General features: G+C 45.6%; 1 protein-coding gene across 1 annotated transcript in view; it reads right to left on the minus strand.

Annotated features, from left to right (window-relative positions):
- Stk32b (serine/threonine kinase 32B) overlaps positions 1 to 18,534 on the minus strand; it is a 237,080-nt gene that overhangs the window by 68,989 nt on the left and 149,557 nt on the right. Inside the window, exon 4 of the mRNA XM_036200879.1 lies at positions 13,810 to 13,983. Coding sequence (XP_036056772.1) covers positions 13,810 to 13,983 — 174 coding nt within the window. The remainder of the gene's footprint in view (positions 1 to 13,809; positions 13,984 to 18,534) is intronic.

The following is an 18,534-nucleotide window of genomic DNA, read 5'->3' on the forward strand; positions in this document are numbered from 1 at the left end:
GGTTAGCAGAAGCTTCCAGCTCTATAGTCCCATGCTCTGCCCTGGTCATCTACTTCCCATCCTCTCCCACTAGGAACCTACATCTTCTCTTGAGTTGGGGTGGTGTAGGGCAGAGGCTGTTGTCCAACCAGTTGGATGTCTCTAGGTCCTTCATCACATAAGTCAGTTTCTCCATCACTCTGCACACCCCTCCATTGGTTTCAGCTTTGCCCTTGGAGGGCCATCAAATGCCATACAAAGAGCTCTCCTCCAGGAGCTTATGGTGTTTCCTGATCTTGAGAGTCAACGGCCTCTCACATCACTTGGATGAAACCATCTTCACGGTCTGGTTGAGCTGTGTATTACAGTTCTATTTCAGCTTCACTCCTAGGGGAAAGAGGCATGCTTTCCAGGGAAGAAGGGTCACTTATTTTTCTTCTGAAGTTAAAAACTAGGTGTGGTGTGAAGCGGAAGCATGGAACATTGGCCTGGGCAACTGTGGATTTAAGCTCTCCCGGTAAGCTATTATCCTCATACTCTCAGATCTACAGTGTGCACAATGGAGTTGTTTGGGTGAGCAGGTCTGACAGGGACAGGTGAGGATCACAGACTTATAGAACTTTGGGGTGCAGTGGGCATGTGACTGGCAGCTACCTTCAGGCCACCAACAATACTGTTGAATCACCTTTGCTTTTCAGACTTTGCAGACAAGGAACCTGACATCAACTTACACAAAGACAGGTCAGAATTTGGACCCAGGCCATCTGCATAAAGTGCCAAGTGTTCCTGTGGGTTACAGTTATTTTAGAGGCCACTGGGAGGTCAGATATGTCAACAGCTGCTGTAGCCACCACATGGGGTCAGGTGACTGGGCCACCGTGCTTCTTCCTGCACTGACATGTTGCTTTGGCCTTCAAAGGCACTGTCTTTCTTCGTGGGTCACCTCACCTCACAGGCTGTCACCTGGGATGTGTTGTGTGCTCATTCCACTTTACAAGGAAGGAAAACAAGAGTCCAAGAGATCAATAGGCTTGTTCCTGTGACACAGAGAGCAAGTGGCAGGGCCCTGCTCCGGCTTGTTGCTGAATAGTTCACTCTTCTATCTTTCTGGTCACTCCCCAGGACAGTAGAAGGAGAGGGAGGGAACAGGGGCTGAGCTGTGCTGGGACACACCTGCATCTCAGTACCAGTGTGTGTGTGCTTCCTTTTACTAGTCTTTACAGAAACTCTGAGGCTAGGGAAGGAAAGTAGATCAGGACTGAGGGAATTGAGGTGGGTTTCCACTGTGAAAAGGGCTAGACCAATGAGCCCCAGGGATCATCCTGGGTTCCCTTCCCCAGTGTCAGCAATGCCTACATTTTACATAGGTCCTGAGGATCCAAACTCTAGTCTTCATGCTTCTACATCAAGCACTTTACTGATGAATCCATCCCCTCAGCCCCTGTACGCACATCTCACAGAAACAAACCTAGGCAGGGCACATTGAGAGTCTGCCCACAGCGGCTGCCTTCCCACACTTTCTGCAAACAAATTGGTGAGGGTGCAGGGCTGAGTCAGCTTCTAGACCAGCTTCCTCTAGATCTACCTGGGAAAGTCCAGGTCCTCAGCAGTTTGAGTCCCAGCAGCTCACGTTAGAGAGGGGCAAACACTCACTCGAGTTCCAATGACTCACTAATCAGTCCCTTTCGGAAAATGAGTAATATCCACATTGACACTAAGCTCCTCTTAACTTTTCAATCCACCACAAGAAATGTTGATAAGTTCCACTCGCCACAGGAACGTGCGTGCATTTTCACGCTTTGAGCTGAGGTTTTTCACACATAGAAATCACTCCTGGCCCGCAGCTCCTCCTCTTCTCCCTATGGAACAGTGGGTGTGGGCATCTTAACCATGCAGGTGAGGACAAGGAGCCAGGGAAAGCTAAGAAGTTTTAAAATGCAAGTAAGTAGTATTCAGGATTTCATTTAGAGGAAACAGAGTTGTTTTTTTGTTGTTGTTGTTTGTTTTTTTGTTTTTTTTTTTCTTCTTCACCAAAATGAACTCATTTCTGGAAATATCTAGAAATTACTGTGTGTCAGGCAGCATTTAATGCTGGTGAATAGAATGCACAAATAGTTCTACCTGTGGTCTGAGGTAGGAGTCACATGTGTAAATATGAAATTTTCTAGACGTATGCAAGGCTCAGTAGAAATACAGAAGGGAGAGGGGGGATGGTATTGCTTAGGAAAGTTTGGGGGAGGCTTCCTCTTGAAATCTGTATTTCACTTTCCAGGAAGAATTGATCTAAGTGGTTGAGAGGAGTCTCAACATGGGGACACTTAGAGGTACATGTGTAGGTGGTGACTGGGGGGCGGGGGGACTGTTTTTATGCTTACTGTGATTTCTTGACCTCTACCTGTGGGCATTTTGGGAACCCCCTCCACATCCACTGTGGTCCTACAAGGCCTCCATGGGGTTCAGCCACTGAAGTGTGGGTCTGTGGTTTCTGATGTCTAGATAAGAATACATAGGAATTCATTTGGGGTACATGACGACAGCGAGGTTGGTGCTCGCTCTGGGATGAGCATGTGACCCCAGAAGAACCAGTCAGAATCTTCTCTGGGGTAGAGGTATGAATTTAGTGGAAAAGAAGACCCCCATTGGCTTGTGGTTGCCCAGCTGGGCACAGGACAGTGTGAGGCTGATGGTAACATTGCTGATGGCTGACTGGGACTCTGTTTGCCAAAGGAGCTACAGAGATGTCCAAAACTCTCACAAACTCTCTCTCTTTTGCTCTCGATATCTCAGCTGCAATTATCAGATATGGAGACTTTCTAAACTTTCTATTCCTACTCAAACTTGATTTTTATTTTTCACAATGTATGGGACTAGGGATTGAAGACAGTTTCACAAGGTGGTCCGTCACTGGAGGAGAGCTGATTGGAGCATGCTTTCCTCTAACTCTTCCACTGTTTTGCTGTGTGGACAGACAGCACCGGACACTCACTGGACATCATCTCTAACACTGAGATCCTGGCATTGTTACCTCCTAGGGTGGCTCATAGACAAAAACTAACAATATTCAGACAGCTGAGACTAGCCTTTGAGTGAGGGCAAGTTCTCAAAATGCTACTGTCTAGGGAAATGACATCTACGATGATGGTGGTATAAATGAAGGCAGAGGAACAGCCATCTTCTTTCTGTTTCACACTTGTGTCTATAAAATCCACGTGTTGTCAACCCCCTGATTTTTACAGTGACCTGATTGACCTGAATTCCACTTACAGCCTTTCAGCTTCATGGCAGTACAAAAGCAATCCACAGCAGTAGATACTGTACTTGGATTTTGAATTGCTTTATTCTATATCTTTGTTTTTTGAGACAGGGTCTCACTACATAGCCCAGGGTATCCTTGAATTCATAAAACTCCTGCCCCAGCCTTCCAAGTGCTCAGTTGGCAGGAGTGAGCTACTGTGTCTGGAATGGATTTCTAATTTTGCTCTTTCCCCAGGTCAGTAAGCACCATCTCCCCAGAAGCTCAGTGGTGGGAGCAAGCCAGCAAACTATGGTCCTGTGAGGTGGAGCTATGATGCTCGTGTTTATAAGGACAATCCTGTAACTCTGAAATCCTGGTACCTGGAGGGCCAAATTTGAGATAATTTTTAAAACTATCATTTAGATTAAAAATTAAAGCTGTTTGTGTATAATTATATGCTTCATTCTTGGTGCTATTTCATTTTATGACTGTTTCTTAGAAGGGTCAGGAAATGTTTTAGATCAAGTTTTTCTTTTTCTTTTTTATGAAATAAAAATCTCTTTTAGGAAGCTTGCTTCAGTCAAGTTCCTACTCTCTTGAATTTATCAAACAACTGCAGCACATTGTTTTCTGGTAGTTTAATGGGATCAGAAGGTAAGAAGGAAACCGGAGGTCACCTTGACATCCTTTGAGAGACAGGGCCAAGGCATCCCCGCTTTATCTCATAAACACTGGGGAGCGAGTGGGTGACACTTTAGGAATCAAAGTGTTAGAGTTCAGTTTTGAGACAGGAGGATGTGTGTAGCAAGGGCTGAGCTGCTCTATCCTGTTGATTCATGTGAATAGAGAGAGAGCTTGAGCCATAGGCATAAAGACAGGAGGAGAGATTCTTTGGGGGAAATGTCTCGTTGCATGTGAATATTTCCTTAGTAATATGATTTGGCTCTGTAGTAATGATGATTATCTAATTAGTTATGAAAATTGAATTCCTCTATGTTAAATAACAGAGTGAACACTTCAAAGGGACAAGTCTTACACAGCAAAACCCACAGCTAACATGTGCCACAATCAGCAAGAACATCAATTAACATTGCAACAAAGGGACAGTCACACTAGCGAGGCTTAGGACTGCTTCTATTTCCATAACTCTTGACCAGAGAGAAGAGTGCTACTATGGCATATTTCACCCTTCACAATCCTGGAAAGCACATCATTTTGTCTTGGTCTCAAAATCTCAGGGCAGGTTTTGCAGCCAGCTAAGGTCATGATTTTCGCACTGAGGTTCACTGTGCCACTAAAGTACAAAGTCTGTGTCTTAGCTAGGGTTCTATTGCTGTGAAGAGACATCACAACCACAGCAACTCTTATAAAGGAAAACATTTAATTGGGGTGACTTGCTTACAGTTCAGAGGTTCAGTTCATTACCAGCATAGTGGGAAGCTTGGTGGTGTTCAGGCAGACATGGTGCTGGCTACTTCTTGATCATAAGGTATCAGGAAGTAGACTGTGACACTGGGAGGTATCTTGAGTATAGGAAACTTCCAAGTGCCCCACCCCATTCCAGTAATCCACTTCCTCTATCAAGGCCATATGTACTCCAAAAAAGCCATACTTCCTAATAGTGTCACTCTCTATGAGCTTATGGGATAATTATATCCAAACTACCACAGTCTGCCTTGAATCTCTGAAGAGACACCCACTCAAGAACCCAGATTCTTAGTCCCATAGTAGAGACAATCACAGAATCAAGTAGGGCAAACCCATATTCTTTGGGTGTGTGTATTCTCACGAATGTGGGTGCATGTGTATGTTCATGTATGTGGGTGACAAGATTGATATTGCATGTCTTTCGTGATTGTTTTCTATTTTTTAACCAAGGCATGGTCTCTTTACTGAACCCAGAGATTTCTGATTTGGTTGATCTAGCAAACCAACTTGTTCTGGCGATCCTGGTCTCTGGGACTACAGGCAGACTACAGACCAACTTACATGGCTTTTTACATGAGTGCTGGGCATCTGTACTCCAGTCTTCATAATTTGTGTACAAGTGTTTTACCCATGGAATCATCTCCCTGTCCTCTTACCTTGAGTTTTGAGACAGGGTCTCTCACCAAGACCTCTGATTTGGCTAGGCTGACTGGCTAGCAAGGCTCAGTTCCATCTTCCCAGGACTGGGATTGCAAGCATGCCCCATGCTGAACTTTTATATGTAGGTTCTGGAGATCTGAAGTCCTTATGCTGCTCCATTCTCTAGCCAGTCATAGAAACACCAAATGAACATCTCTGAAATGTACCCTGGGCTTCCTGCATTGGTGAGGTCCCTACCCCACCCCATCTCCAATTACTTGAGAGTCACCAGGCTCTCATTGTCTTCCTATTCAATTTCCTCACCCTGGACATGACATGCTTTGAAGGCTATTGTGGTTCTGCCCCAGTTCTGTTACCCAATAATGTGGTCTTGGAGTGGGCAACTCACAGTGCCCCCTTCAGGTTTTCCTTTCCAGGTAACTGAACTGTGGTATATTTGACCAAAAAGTGTCGGAAGCTGGTTATCTCTGGTTCCACAGGAAGGTTCTTCTGATCTCCAGCAGGACCCTTTGCCTTCTCTTTATCAAGGTAGAGGTGGTGTCCCTCTCTTTCTGCCTATAGTCCATTTTTCACACAGCAGTCTGAATAAGCATATGAGAGGCAGCTAGCACGAAACCATATTGCAAACGTAGATCTAATCATACCACTCCTCTGTGGAAACCTAGCAACAGCTTTCTTCTCTTCAGGGTAGAAGCTGAGGTGATAAATCCTATTACCATCTAGCTCACCTCCCCCATGCTGCCTGGCCCACTCCACTCTCTGTTCACACCTGCTGCTCTAGCCATTCTGGTGTTTTCATTGCCACTGAAACATACCAGGCAAACTTCCATCCTGGAACCTCCACAAGGCTGTCCAGAAACATTGTTCCCAGAGTGATATACCTCATCTCCCACTCCTCCAGCTTTCAGCCCACATGTCCCTACCTCAATGCTATGAAAGCTTTCTATAAACAAACCAGACCTCCATCTATGAGCTTTCCATCACTATGAATTCCTTAGCATGTATTAGCACTTGAGATAGTGTAGACATATCTGGGTTTCTTATCTCTCTCCTTCTACAAGAGTGTATTCACTAAGGAAGCAGGAATCTGATATTGTTTATTTCTGCATTGTTAGCCTAGCATGGGATAGGTTTCTGGTAAGACACTATTAAGTAGACAAATAGATTCATGAGTAGATAGATGGGTGGATGGATGGATGGATGAATAGATGAGTAGATAGGAGGATGCATGTATGAATAGATGGATACATGGATACATGGATGGATGAATTGATGGATGGATGCCTAGATATATGGATGGATACTTGGGTAGGTAGATGAGTAGATGGGTGGATGGATAAATAGAGATATAAGTGGATGGATGGGTAGATTAGTAGATGGATGGGTAGATGGATGGCTGCATCGATGGATACATGGATGGATAGATGGATAGATGGGATGAATGGATGGATAGAGGGATGGGTAGGTGAGTGAATGTATGGCTGGACAAGGAGATGTGTGGATGAACACTTCAATTTTTCTGTCACTGGACAGGATGCCAGGTCCAATACAAGGGAAATAAATGCCAAACTCCATCTTAGGAGTTGCTAAGCTTTAAACATGAATGTATTTACCAGTTTCTAATTTCCTCTTCCCAGTCTTTATCTGATTGGAATGCCTTCAACCACCCTGGGACAGTTCTTACAAGCTGAAGCCTACACTTGGTGACCTTGAACCCAAGGTTCTGCATAAGGTGGCTTGAAGTAAGTACAAGTAAAACACTCATTAGTCCAAGGACCTGCTAACCCCCCTATTTCTTCACTTTGGAAAGCATCTGCTACCAACTTCACTAATCAAAATGTTCCTCATAGCTCTAAGACTGGTTTTTCCACCAGCCTAGGCAAGTGGTATGCATACATAACACCCCACATCTTAGACTGTTAAGAGCACATTGCCCCCCTCAACTCTTATGATCCACATTTATCTCATCCTTGCACCCCCCCCCACTTTTAACATGGAGGTGTGAGAGGCTTCATCAAATTGCACGCATGATGCCACAAGCGTGTATACATGTGCTCCTACTGACATGTATGTCCTGGCAAGTGGCGGTAAGGGCTTCAATATGGCAATTATTTTGAATAGTCTCTGGAATTATCCCTTAGAAGCTGTATTTTCTCGAGTGTACATTTTTTGGGAAGAGTCTGTCTTTCTCTTAATTCCTAAGCTTTGAGATTTCCCCATCATGGTGTGTTGAATGGCAAGTATATAGATGCAGAAGATTCCACTCAGAGAAGGAGTCATCCATGGGGCGATCACAGAAATAAAGCTTTAGAATTGTGTTCTCACAGCATGCTGACATTTCAGAAAATGCTGACCTGCTTTCCGGCCACCTCATTCTCTGTCTTCCTTCAGAACATCTTCTTGTGAATTACCCTCTAATTCATTGGGCTTTTGCAGAGATCTGTTGTTCTGCTCCCACATTCTGCTCCCAGATTTCACCCATGTCCTTTCTCGTGAAGTTGAGACCTGCCCTATTTCAAAAATTTATTATCTAACATAAACACTCTCTACCCAATTGCAGATACAATTTGTACCCAGGGGACGGGACAACCCTTCTAAGGATAAATTGGATTCTCGTGTATCTCACTTCTCAGTCCTCACGAAGCCATAAATCTTCAGAATGCTGGCCAGGAACAAAGGAACTGTAGCCCTGCACTTTGAAATAAGTTACCCTTGAAATACAATTGGAATCTCCATCCTAAATGACAGTCCACAGGACTTCATTATATATATATATATGATTTTTAAAAAATTACTATGACTCCAAACAACAGATAATCAGGGATAGGGGAGGTTTAATTGTCATGATTGGACACTTAGTTTTAGTACAATTGTGGGAGAGGAAATGAGTTACTAAGGCTATAAAAACAGGTCATTCAACATTTTTCTAATGTTGATGAATTATTGTATTATTGTTTCTTATGGGAGGTATTGACAGCACACATGGGTGGGTTTCATAAGAATATTTTTGAACATAATATAATCCTCCCATTCCCCAATCTTCCTTTTCCTTTTCTCTCCCTCCCTGGTCCCCTGTTCTTCTAGGCAATTTTGCCTCACTTCCGTAGTCTATACACATGTATGGTGTTTCGTATCTGTAGAAAATCTGAGAGGGACATGCAACACCAGGTCCGGCTTGATTAATTCTGCATGACAATTTCCAGTTGCCTCTCTCTCCTGTGAATGGCAGTTCTATTTCACAGCTGAACAAATTCCATTGTGTAGATACACCCCATTTTTTCTACCCATTCCTCTGGTGATGGACATCAAGGCTGGCTTCACTTCTTGGCTACTGTGAATAGCACAACAATAAACTTGACAGCTTCCTGCCATGCCCTTTGTTATTTGTTTCCTAGTGACCACCATGCTGACCTGGAGTGAGGTACCCTCCCAGTGTGGCTTCCCTGACCACCGGAGACACCGAATAGGAGGATTCTCCTGTGTTTATCACCGACCTTATTGAGGACTCAGGAAAATCTATGCAAAATGTGACACGTGGGCTTCATTGAACATTGTATCCGTCCCTCTCAGAAGCCCATTTCAAAGACAGGAAAATGGAGCCAGAGAGAAGATGCGCAGTCCCAGCTGGCTAAGCCAAGGCGGTCACATGCCTTCCATGCTGTCGATATCTAAAGATTTCACTTCTCCTTGAACAGGAAGGCTCATTTTGCTCTGCTCCATCGGAGAGATGACAACTCATTAAAGTGAAGTTCAAAATAGAAAAGGCAGAGCAGGAAAACCACACAAAATCTACCCCCAATCCTGACGCACCAGGAAGCGGCTCCTTTTGCTCTCTGCCTTAGCAGGCAGGCTTTTCTTTACATAGCCAAGCAATTGATAAACTGTAATCTTCTCTGAATTGCATAAAAAGATTAAGCATCATCCACCAGTGCACCCAAATCTCATAGTCTCTTAAAAGGGTGAGCATAGTACTAGGCAGTGTTCTCCTTGGGTTATTCTCAAATGATTGGTTATTTTAAGTGGCACTGTGCCAAACAGTCCTCGGTTTGAAGCAAGCAGGGCTGGAGCCTTCAGACTCCATTCTGGTAAGTGAAATTTGCTGGTCAAAGCTAATGAATATGTAAAATAGGCTTGATTCTTAGAGATGTCTTTCCAGAGGCCAGCCTGCCATGACTTCTGCTACCACAAGCAAGCACACATTTAGTCTATTCAGAGAACGTTTCTCTGGAATGCTTCACACCAGCAAATGCTCTCCTTTCCACTTAGGTAAAGCACACTGAAGGCATCCTCCCTTCTCCAAAGTGTGCTTAATCCTCATGGCCAAATCTTACCCTCCTTGTCGGTGTCTTAGCATCATGAGCTGGCTTCAGCAGAACACTTCTGAACCAACAGAGACTGCTCTGAGCCCAGGGGTGCCCAGGAAGCACTCAGGGATGTCTCAGTAGAGAAGGAGGCCATGCATTTATAAGTGTATGCATTTCCAGTACACTATCTGGCACACAGAAAGTGCTGTTAAATACCAGCTGACTGACTGATTGGGACCCTAGTATTTGGTTTACTGAGAAGCCTGCCAGGGAGAAAATCCTCTGCCTGAGCAATTGATTTCAATTCCTCAGGTCTCCTTAGGTCATTCACTCAAAGTGTATGCATTTATTAAATACCAGCTGTGCTCCAGGACTTGTATTGGAATAACACTGAATGTCTGCTCCTGGGAGCTTAAAGTTCTATTTATCTTCTGTCTCCAAGGGCCATCAGGGGAGAGCCCTCCCTAAGGTGTGAGCAGGGCCACTGTGGGCACTCCATGGAGTGGTTGCTACTCTGCTCTCTTGGGAGCAGCTGGGGGTCTTCATGAAACTCGGGTTGGAATGAGACAATCCTGTTCTCTGTTTTACCTGCTCCTGTCCCACTCTGGCACTTCAGGATCTATGTTCTCAGTGTCCCCGAGACTCTGTGCAGATTTGGGAAGAAGAGATCATTTACTCTACACAAGAAGCACAAGAAAAGGTTTTAAGAATTCCCAACCATTGTGTGTAGGAGCTCTTTCCTTGAGCATGGAGTGGTGGTGCAGGTCTGCAGGCCTACAGTCCCAGCACCCAGGAGCCCGAGGCAGGAGGATCAAAAGTTCAAGGCTAGCTTGTACTACACAGTGCGATTGTCTCCGAAACACAAAACAAAGAATTCCTCTTGTTATCATCAAAGATGCCTGGCCAGTCAACAGAGGTGGTCCACCCCAGCAGCCTTTATCAAAAGTGGGATGCTCAGACCCAGACACCAGAACCATCACATTCAAAAGCTAGTATGATGAAATTCTTGCACCACAGCCCCCAGTGATTAATCTCTTGTACTCGGCTAACCCCCCTCCTCCATCTTCTCTTCCAACTTCTCCGTCCATCTCTTCCCCCACCTCCTCTTTCCCTATTGTATCAGGGTGTACATGAAAGCATTAAGAGACTTTGTTACAACATAGCAATGGCTCATCCACTGTCCTGCCCCTCTTATCCTTCTGTATCTCAGATTATAACTGCAGCTGTTCTGAACGGCAACTGAACTCTGGTGCGGATAAAATCCTCTGCCTTCAAGGTTTCACTTCCCCAGCTGCCACTGCCTTCTACTACTGAGGATATACTTTTGAAGGGCCTTCTTCTCAGTCCTTCAGACACACTCATCTTTCCTGTTTTCTTGATGAAGTAGTATTAGTTTTAAGTGGTATTAGCAATATTTGGGACTGGGTCTCACTTTGGAGCCCTGGATGGTTATATAAACCAGGTTGGCCTTGAACTCAGAGATTTGCTTGTTTCTGCCTCCTGAGTGGGATTAAAGGTATGTGCCACAGAACCTGGCAATTTTTTAAAAATTTACATGTGTGTGCATGCATACACAGGCATGCATGCTCTGTGTGCGTGTGGGGGTAGGTGGGTGGGTAGGTGGGTAGTGTGTGTGCATGTGTGTGTAGGTCAGAGAACTTTCAGGAGCCAATTCTCTCCTTGTCCCATGTGGGTCCTGGAGACTGAAGTCAGGTTGTCAGGCAGGCCTGGCAGCAGGTACCCTACCCACTTAGCAGTCCTACCAGGTCTCAAAGAAGTGCTGTATTTAGGTTAGCTCACTTTTCGGGTGCTTCTGAGGAGTGGTCAAATGCAGAAATGCAGCGAGCTGCAGTGCCTGTGGGTGCTGCCCCTAGGCTGTGCCTAGATTGAATAACTGTCTTACTTTTTTATCAATGAGTTTTAAAAAATAAATTTATTTTCTCACCAATTCAATTCCAGAGACTTTAAATACCTCTGAATTTTAAAAAAATACACGTGGAAAAACACTATTATCTAGAATACTGATTATAGTTACTTTAATGTTTCTAGAACCCCTGTTTACTCTTAACTTGCTTGTTATTTTTCTTTCAATTATATTTATTCACGAGCATGTGTGTGTGTGTGTGTGTGTATGTGTGTGTGTGTGTATGTGTGTGTGTGTGTGTGTGTGTGTGTGTGTGTGAGAGAGAGAGAGAGAGAGAGAGAGAGAGAGAGAGAGAGAGAGAGAGAGGAGTTTTCTCCTGATACACGTTGGACCTTAAAATTGGACTCAGATTGTAGGTTAGCAGAAGTCACCTTTACCTAGCCAGCCATCTCACATGCCATTTGATGCTCAGATTGTAATAATGGAAGATTTTCTGACATCTGATAACCCTTCCTTGTTATGATCCAGCTGGGAACTAATAAGGATTGGGTGAGGCTTAAGGACTCTAAGAGTCTAAGGTATCCCAGGCAACCTCTGAGGTCACAATCTCTCCTCCTGGCTCAATCCATTCCTACTGAAGTCACTGGTGTTTCCTGCTTGGGGAATGAAAGGCACAGTAGCACCCAGCTACCCCCACTGGACAGGCAGAATTCTCTTTCAGCATTTGGTGCACATCTAGGATATCTTGCTGCCTTATGATGGCAGGATTGCACATGGCCATGTGCATTGGCCCAGCCCCTCCCTGCTACTCTCTCCTTGGGACTCACCTTCATTTGGTTGCCTGGTCAGGTGTGGGAACAGCTGTGCTAACTAAGGCTCCCTGATCCTCAGTACTTCCCTGAGGTTACCAGCCTTGTTTTCTCCCCTCACCTCCTTCCATAGACATTGCTGTGGATGGCTGAGCATTGTGGGGATTCTGTAGTGTCTAGCAGTTTTGACTCCCTGAGAATTACAACTTAATTTTTGTAGCTACTGTCCTGTGTCCTTTATCCCTCCACATCTTCCTGACTCTCCCTAGTCTCTTGTGATGGCCTTGTTCAGTTTTCTCCATCCTTACAAATTTGTCATTAAAAACAAACAAACAAACAAAAACCCCATTCCTTCCTGTCATTTGATTGGGATTTTAAAATGAAGAAAATGTAGCTGGGCGTTGGTGGCACACACCTTTAATCCCAGCACTTCGAGACCAGCCTGGTCCACAGAGTGAGTTCCAAGACAGCCAGGACAACACAAAGAAACCCTGTCTCAAAAAACAAAACAAAACAAAACAAAAAAGTCAGGGGCAATGAAGAAGAGAGATGTGTGTGTTAGGGTGGGGGCTCCTGTGGGGGGGGGGTTGGGAGGGTGGGAGGAGTGTTTAATCTGCCTTCATGACCAAGAAATCCAAGTCCTTGCCTTTCCCAGGTTTTTAACTAAAACTTCCTAAGTTAGAGGAGCATCATAAGGACACAGTGTGACCACAGGTGACCACAGTTAAAGCCCCTCCTCCACTCCCTCCCCGTGGTCATAAGACGACAAAATGAATTCAACCACAGCTGTCCTGAGTCCCTCCTGGAACTGCTGCTTTGGCAAACAAACTCCACTTCTCATTGTGGTGTGGCTGGAGACAGGCAGGAAGATTAGGGTCCCTCCCAGAGGCAGACATAGCAAGCTTTTACCTAAAGCCCAAGACAGCAGCGACTGCCCAAGAGGAAGAAAGACCGCAACACACAGTGCTGGTTTCGAAGGACAGGAAAAAAGGGCGGACTTATCACTCCCAACTCATGAGGGCAAATCTGCCTCCCTGTGGATCTGATGTTTCCAGAGCCCGTTTATGCTTCGCTTTTTCCATTGGATTGTTGGGAGTGTGACGCTCATGTGGCCGGTCTTCCTGGGTGTCCCATCCAGCTGCTGTTACACATCCAACTGGGAATGGATATGGAATGAGAGGGCCTTAAGAACGCTGAGCTAGATTCTAAGGGGTCCCAGGCAACCCCTGATGTCACAATCTCTCCTCCAGTCTCAGTCACATTCTCTTGAGGTCACCCCCAAACACCTTTGGCTAGAGAAACCAAGACCAGCTGCCAGCCCTGCACTCTCCCAATGGTTCAGAATAGTGGATAGACAGTGGTCACGGTCCATCTCCACTCAGGCAACATGGTAGTCTGCTGTTTGCTGGGAATGTACAGACAGCATCAAAGCCGTTCAGCCTTCTCCAACACTGCAGCTTCTAAGCCACACCAGGACAAGTTCTCTTCTGCCACAGCCACCCTTCACATCCCTCCCACTGGCAGGATTACCTGTGGATTATGTGGTACCTCTGTAGGTACTCCAGAGCCAGGGCCAGCTCACAGATGTACAGTTTCACAGCTCCCTCGGTGAAGTGCACATTCTGCTGGAGGTGGTAGCGCAGGTCTCCGCCCAGCAGCAGATCCACCACCATGAACATGTCTTCCTCATCCTGGAAGGAGTACCTAGGAACACAGAGGGACACAGGTTAGGGATGGAAGCATCGCTAATATCCTCAGGGCCAACACTCCATTTTACAGTAAGGCAGACCAGAGTCCAGAAGGATGCTAATATCGACTACGGCACCATGCTATGGGAGGTGAGCAGGCAGAAGGTTTTCCAATCCCACACTGCCTCTGCACTATGGGGTCATTTCATTTCTTCATTAAGGCAGGTTTGAGTCCCAATATTAATCCCCCCTGTCCGGCAGACAGAAGACAGCCTTTTAACTGGCTGGACTCTCCTATGTTATTGCAGCTAGTTTTAGCTTAGGCTTTAACCCCACACTGTTATAGCATGTATCTGGGAGGTTCCCCCATGTGTTGGGGGCTTGGTGACCAGCCTGTGGCATGATTGGAAGGTGGTAGAACTTTAGGAAGTGGAGCTGAATGGAAGGATGTTACACTATTAAAACAGCCTTGCAACCACAGACTGAGGTCTCTGAACCACTGAGCCAATAATATACCTTTCTTCCTTTAAAGTTGACCAACTCAGGCATTTTGTCACAGCAACAGGAAACTGATTAACATGTGCTGTCAGGATTTGTAGTCCCCAGCTCCAAAGAGGAGTCATCCTCCCCAGCAATCCCCACATCCTCTGCACATGCCACTGCCCCCCACAGGGAGTTCATTCCCAGAACCCCTGAGCACAGCGATGCACCTGCAGCTTTCGCTCTTGGCTCTTGCCAGATCCCAACCCGGTATTCACTAGCCAGTGATTGCAGCTAAGTTCCCACTGACAGCTAACACCAAGACCAGCCATGTATGAACCACCCTGGGTGTGAGGATGCTCTAGCTAACCCTACAGGAAGCAGAAGCACTACTCAGTGAGGCCCAGCTAGCCACAGAATGTGAGCAGGAAATATCTTGATTTTTTTTTTCAAGACTTTAGGTCTTGGAGTAGTATTTAATTTTATCTTTGTCTTTTTCTTTGAACCGAGAGGTAACTTCTTGAACTCATTTTTAAACAGGAGGATAGAAGAGCCAGCACCTACGATGTGACAATGCTCAGGTACCTTCAGGGATGGTCTCACAGCAGGAGGCATGACAGACCACACTATCCCAAGAAGTACAGAGCTCGCTGACAGCTGTCATTTCCCTGTTCTTATGAAGCCACTAGTGCCATCACAGCAGCTGTATCCACAAACTCATTTAACCTTTAATTACTTCCCAAAGGCCTGGCTTGGGAATACCATCAACACATAACTGAGAATTAAACTTCCAACATGAGAGTTTTGGGAACACGTTCATACCAAGCAGAACTAAAAGAGCCACCTGATTTTGTGTGCATGCATGTGTGTGTGTGTGTGTGTGTGTGTGTGTGTGTGTGTGTGTGTGTGTGCATTTTTCCTGTGTATCTGCTATTGTGTGGAAGGCCTTCGAAGCTTTAAGAGGATAACATGTCTTCCATGTAAACTCAATTTACATTCTGGTAGATGATGGACCATGGAACATCACATAATAGCCAGCATGTCCCCACGCACCCTGTGCTCTCTAGTCACCGCTAGGCTGTCAAAGGGAATCTCATTACACATTCTAGCAGAATCTTTAGGAGAAGTGATGTTGGTTATCTTGGGGAAGCTTGCAGACTGGGACAAATTCTAAAGGAGACAACTGAAATGTGAAGAGAACATCATTTAAGCAATAATTCAAGCCTGGGCTGCTTCGTGCTACAGATCTGTATTTTGCTCGGGGCCACAGACTTGGCTTTCCCAAGGAGACTCCAAGTTATTGCTGAGAGCAGACAGTGACCTCCCACCCATCTCTGCTTTTGTGCTGCTCTGTGGCTCTGTGTCATTGTCCTCTGTGCCCCTCCTTGCACTAGAATGGGAATTATGCCCTCATCACAATGCTGCATATAATCATGGAAATGATGAAGGTGCCGGATGAGAGAGTGTGCTCTCACGCAGTGACACCGACCTGAGAAGTCTGGATAATTAGGTTCTCCTCCAAGCACAAAGATAGCTGGAAGGTGTAAGGACGCTATTCATCCTGGCTTGGCTGCTGAGTGGGCCGCTGTGAAGAAGGCAATGGTCATTACTGTGTGTGCAGGCACATGGACCCATGTGTGCACATACCTATGAAAACCAGACATCAGCCTTTGGGGTTGTTCCTCAGGTGCTATCTATCTAGGCTTTTGAGACAAGGCCTCTCATTATTTTGAGGTTTGCTGATCAACTAGACTGGCTGGCCAGCAAGTCCCAGGGATTCCCACTCTCTACTCCCCCATGCTGAGATTACAGGTGTGCACCACCACACATGGCTTTTTCTTTTACATTGTTTCTGGGGATCGAGCTCAGGCTTTTCTACCTACACAACAAGTGCTCTTACCAACTGAGCCACTGTCCTAGTTATGACTTTATTATTATTATTTTTAAATATATTAAGTTCCCACTTTGCTCCTAAAAGGAGCAAATGTCTTATGAGACTCACAACACAACAAGATTAAAAATTTAAAAAAAAAAAAAAAAGAATAAGAAACGTAAGAAGATGGGGGCTGAGGAGATGTCTTAGCAGTTAAGAGAACTGGCTGCTCTTCCAGAGGACTTGGGCTCCATTCCCAGCACCCACATGACTATTAACAGTTGTTGGTAGCTCCAGTTCAAGGACATCTGGTGCCCTCTTCTGGCTTCTGTGGGCACTGCACACATGTGCTGCACAGCCAAGCATGCAGGCAAAACACTCATGAAATAATTTTTAAAAATTAAAAAAAGAAATTTGCGAAAATAGAGGTAGATAAAACCATCCCTAATTCATGTCCAAAGATCCCTTCTGCTTGCCTGAAATGGACCTAAAATGCATGAAGCCTCCCCAGAACCCAGTGTAAAGAGAAACATGGACTGTGTCCTAACTCATAGTTGACAGGGAAATAGATGAACTGTTTAGGAAAAACATGCACTTTTTACTAAATCATAATTTCATTTAACTCACAGGCTACAATGTGACATTTGACAATGTACAATGATCAAATTAGGGCATTTACATGTCTGTCACTGGGAATATCTGCCGTTTCTGTGTTAGAAGCAGACATAATCTCTTCTGGCTATCTTGAAATGGACAGCGAATGGCATGCTTTTTCTTGGTACAGAAACAAGATGGAAATGGCCCCTACTGAGTTCTTAATGTGGTAAACAGTGTGTCTGTGTGAACTAACCCAGCTGGCATAACAAGGCAAAGGAGGATTTTTTTTTTTTTTTTTAATCTGATGTCTGTCAAGTTTAGCTGGGACCATTCAGTCCCGCTTGGTAGATGTGGCCTTGCATGGGTGAAAGTCATGTAACCTGTGAGCTGAGCTCCACATCACAAAGAACTGCCTGCCTCCAGACTTGCCCGTGGTGCTGAGGCTGGGAACCACAGGCTTGGACTCATGCTTGCTCTGGAAGAAGGCTTCTCTGATGAGCTGTGTGACCGCTTTGGACTCTGTAATAACAGTTCAGGCTGGAAGGACGCAGACAAGCAGCATCTGCCTTTTCAAACACTTTGAGCTCATGTTGTTCTTCCAACCAGCCTAGGGGGTGAGGCCCATGATAAAGCACTGCCGTGATTTGAGTATAGAATATCCTCCACAGGCTTGTGTGTTTGAACACTTGTTCCCCAACCGGGGAGGGTAGGAAACCCTTGAGACACCACAGAGAACATCGGCTGCTAGGGGTGGCCTTTAAAGGTTACACACCTTTCAGTTACAGGCTAGCTCTGCCCTGTCTGCCCGACATGCTTTCCCCATCGTGATGGATTGAAGCCCCCGAAGCCATAAGCCCAGAGAAAATGTTTTTTTATTTATTTTTTTAAATCTCAGGGTGTCTTAAAGCTCAGAGATGTTAAGTAATCCTAAAATGATACATATAGCCAGGAAGTGGCAGAGTTGAAATATGAACCAAGAGAGTCCACCTCCAGGACTCTTGGTCTGTACCCAGTGCTCTGGAGTCCTTTGTTTATAGCTCTGTTACTGTTTCTCCTGGTCTTCCCCCCCCCCCCCCCCCCCACTAGCCAGTGAACTGTCTGAGCATAAGGACTTGCCTCATTCAGCACTGGGTGCTTGTATCTGCCCTGGCTCCAAAGTATCATACACACTCAGGAAGCAGCAGATTACAAATTCCCTAAGTGCCCATAGAGTATGAGGCATGCCAAGCCAGCCATGTGGCCCATGGAAATGGAAGCTGTGCAGAGAGAAGGATGGGGAAGAAAGGTCTGTATCAGGGGAGGAGCATGCTGTTCCTGGTGCTGCCTACAGGAGTGCCCCCCCCTTCTTGATTCTTTTTTCTTTTCAAAGAAGCCGTGGACTTGCACCAGTGTGAGCTACTTCCCTAGCATCTCCCCACAGTCTTCTCACTCATCCCAGGAGGCAGAGGTGACCTGTAGTGAGCACAATTAGGAAGAGAAGCCTTGATTGGCATCATCCCCTACTCCTGCATCAGTTCCGGGACCATCTGCACATTTCTACATCCTGCCTGCTGTCTTTCAGGCTAGCACCTGGCCCCTGGAGTGGGGTCTTGTGCATCCACTATTTCCTAAGCTGCT

This window comes from Onychomys torridus, chromosome 10, assembly GCF_903995425.1.
Source record: "Onychomys torridus chromosome 10, mOncTor1.1, whole genome shotgun sequence".
NCBI lineage: Eukaryota > Metazoa > Chordata > Mammalia > Rodentia > Cricetidae > Onychomys > Onychomys torridus.